The sequence below is a fragment of the Plasmodium fragile genome (assembly GCF_000956335.1).
Source record: "Plasmodium fragile strain nilgiri unplaced genomic scaffold supercont1.30, whole genome shotgun sequence".
NCBI lineage: Eukaryota > Apicomplexa > Aconoidasida > Haemosporida > Plasmodiidae > Plasmodium > Plasmodium fragile.
Window position 1 is genome coordinate 232359 of NW_012192610.1, and position 2772 is coordinate 235130.

Here is a 2772-nt window from a genome sequence, read left to right on the forward strand (position 1 = left end):
AGGAAATATTCCTACGCACAATTTAAAAAAAAAAAAAAAAATTAAAAGACGAAGAAGAAATGGGTGCTCTACCTCCACCCACTTGTTTACCACCTCACAAAGGTTGCAAATTTGGGGGAACAAAAAAAAAAAAAACAAAATAGGGCAGTTTAAGAGGCAGGTCGCGCCACACCATATCGTCGTATTTCTCCCGCCCTTGTTCGTTGCACCCGTGGGGGGAGACTTGGTTCCCTTTCCGCATAAAAATGAAAAGCATTTTCTTCAACGTGCGCGCGAAAGTCAGTGTGCACGTACGCGGTAATGCCAGGGCGATCGAACAGATCAATCGCGCGAGAATATTTGCGAATATAGGTACAAGGTGGTACTGCACATCAGGGGACACGAAAGGGTTACGTTCTGCCCACTTCAGCTGCATGAGGAGCCCAAACGAAGGGAACCTTATTGTGCATGATCTTGATTTTATGAAATGTATTTTGCTAAATGATGAAAAGAAGTGGGGCAGAGAGTGGACGACAGGAGAGGGTAGAACAGAATCAACCCCCCAGTCCAGAATAATCACCATCATCCTGAACAACACCATGTGCGCCCATGCGGTCAAAATTATTGCCAACTCGGATATATTAATATGCGCCGATGGAGGCGCCAACAGGCTGTACAACTGGTGTCAGTCATTAGCCACGGAGAGAAGCGCAAGTCATAAACAAAGTTCACCGAAAGGGAAGGAAGACAAAAACACAGCGCTGCATGCATCACACCCAAATGAGCGTGAGAAGCATGTGCATGGACAACACACCATCGCTGATTTATTCAACATGCCAATGGAAGATACGAAAAAAACGCTGAAATCCCCCAACGAAATAGTGCCCCACATAATTTGCGGCGACTTTGATAGCATAAACGCACATGTGTACAGCTACTACAAAAATAAGTCAGTCATATTCGAGAAGTGCGCTAACCAGGAAAATACAGACCTTGATAAATGCATCGACGTGATACGAGGACACATCCGCAAAAATGACAAAATATTAATTTTAGGCGCTACAGGAAACAGATTTGACCACACGTGTGCAAACATTTCATCCCTATACAAAAATGCTTCCCTACATAGTCTGTACTTAATTGGGGAGAATAACTTTCTCTTTTTGCTCCAGCCAGGAACTCACATTATACACGTAAGTCCGGACGTGTTTTGCAAAAGCTGCGGCATTTTACCCATTGGCGGCAAGTGTACAATTAAAACGGAAGGGCTGAAGTACAATTTGAATGATGAATACCTCAGCTTTGATACGCTCATCAGTTCGTCAAATGAAGTTGTCCAGCGGGAAGTAAAAATTTTTACCGATTTTCCCGTGGTTTGGAGTTCCCAGTTACGGGAGGGGTGAAGTCATGTGCGGCCTTGCACACACAGCTAGCGAAAATGCACCCATGTTTTTTTTTTTTTTTTTTTTTTTTTTTTTTTTTTTTTTTTTTATTCATCCTCATCCTTTTGAACTTTTTCTCCCTGCACTGTTCTTCCATATTATGTTCTACTTCACCTTTTTCTTCCTCCCCTACTCCATTTGATGGTCCACTCTGTGTCCCTTTGGCGGGCGGCCCCTTTTCATCCTTTTTTTTTTTTCTTCCAAGTGACGTTGCTTCCCTTTGAGCGTCCTCTTTCTCTCGCCGGCTTCTTCGTTAGCTCATGTGTACGCATGTGCGTGTATGGAAAAATTATTTGCACATGTGTAATTATATATATATATATATTTTTTTTTGTGCTTTAAAAAAAATATCATTTTGTGTTCACGCCAGCTGCGGGCAAAAAGGGGACACACACAGGAGGGGGGAGAAAAAAAAAGGAGATGAATATGAAACGATGTACGATGAGTGATGGTCACTATATAAATGGCACACTTAACATTTGTTCCTTGCCTGATCATCCGCTGATACACATATGCTATGTTACGCTGCTTTGTACTCTCGTGACGGCGGAGACAAAGTGAAACGCAGCCTGTTGAAAAAAAAAACACAGTGCAGAAAAAGGGTCTACAAAGAAATGGCCCACCAGAGTGACGCAGCAAACTGACGCAGAAAGCTGCACACAACAGGTCACAAAAAAAAAAGGCCAACTGGATACCCCAAATCGCGAAACAGTTGATTTGGGCCCCTTCGCCCGTATCGAAAGATAAAAAAGGAACCAATAAAAAGGGGCCACTTTAAACAGGGAAAAAATACCTACTAACAGGGCAACTAAGCAAATTGGTATAAGTACTGTCTTTCCACTGCAGCCACATCAGACTGCCCCTTTTATGAACCGCGTAAAATGTGGAGCGTTGTGAAGAGCCGGGACGATCCCATGGCGTGCAAAACACTTCGTTATAATTATGCTGCATGGATGTCGGAGAGGTGAACGGGTCAGCAGACAAATGCAGTCACTTCACTCATATGTCTCACTCGTCAATCCATGCGAGCAACCAAATTATACCAAGCGCGCTTCTTCCCCCCTGCCTTCTGTGCATATTCGCATGTGTGCATGCACAATATTGTTCGTGACGCAAAACAAAACCCATTTGCATATTTTTCAAGTATCGATGAACCAGTGGGTGAACATGCGGAGAAAGGAAAAAAAAAAAAAATGCTTCATTACCAGTTGTTCAGTTGTTACATTGGCTACTTCCGCCAGTTGGGTATGCGTTCCACAAGGTCAGCTACTAAATCAATGAAAAAGGAACAACCCGTGTGACGCTCTTCGCGTGCAGCTGTCACATTTTTGTGTGTTATGTTCCATCAAAA

The 2772-nt window shown here is 43.3% G+C and overlaps 1 protein-coding gene across 1 annotated transcript; it reads left to right on the forward strand.

Moving 5' to 3' along the window:
* Positions 1–245: 245 nt before the first annotated feature.
* On the forward strand, positions 246–1382 carry AK88_02905 (thiamine pyrophosphokinase; the record flags this gene model as incomplete). The annotated part of the gene is made up of 1 exon (XM_012480528.1): positions 246–1382. One exon carries the CDS (start codon positions 246–248, stop codon positions 1380–1382), a length of 1137 nt encoding a protein of 378 aa, XP_012335951.1.
* Between the last annotated feature and the right edge of the window lie 1390 nt (positions 1383–2772).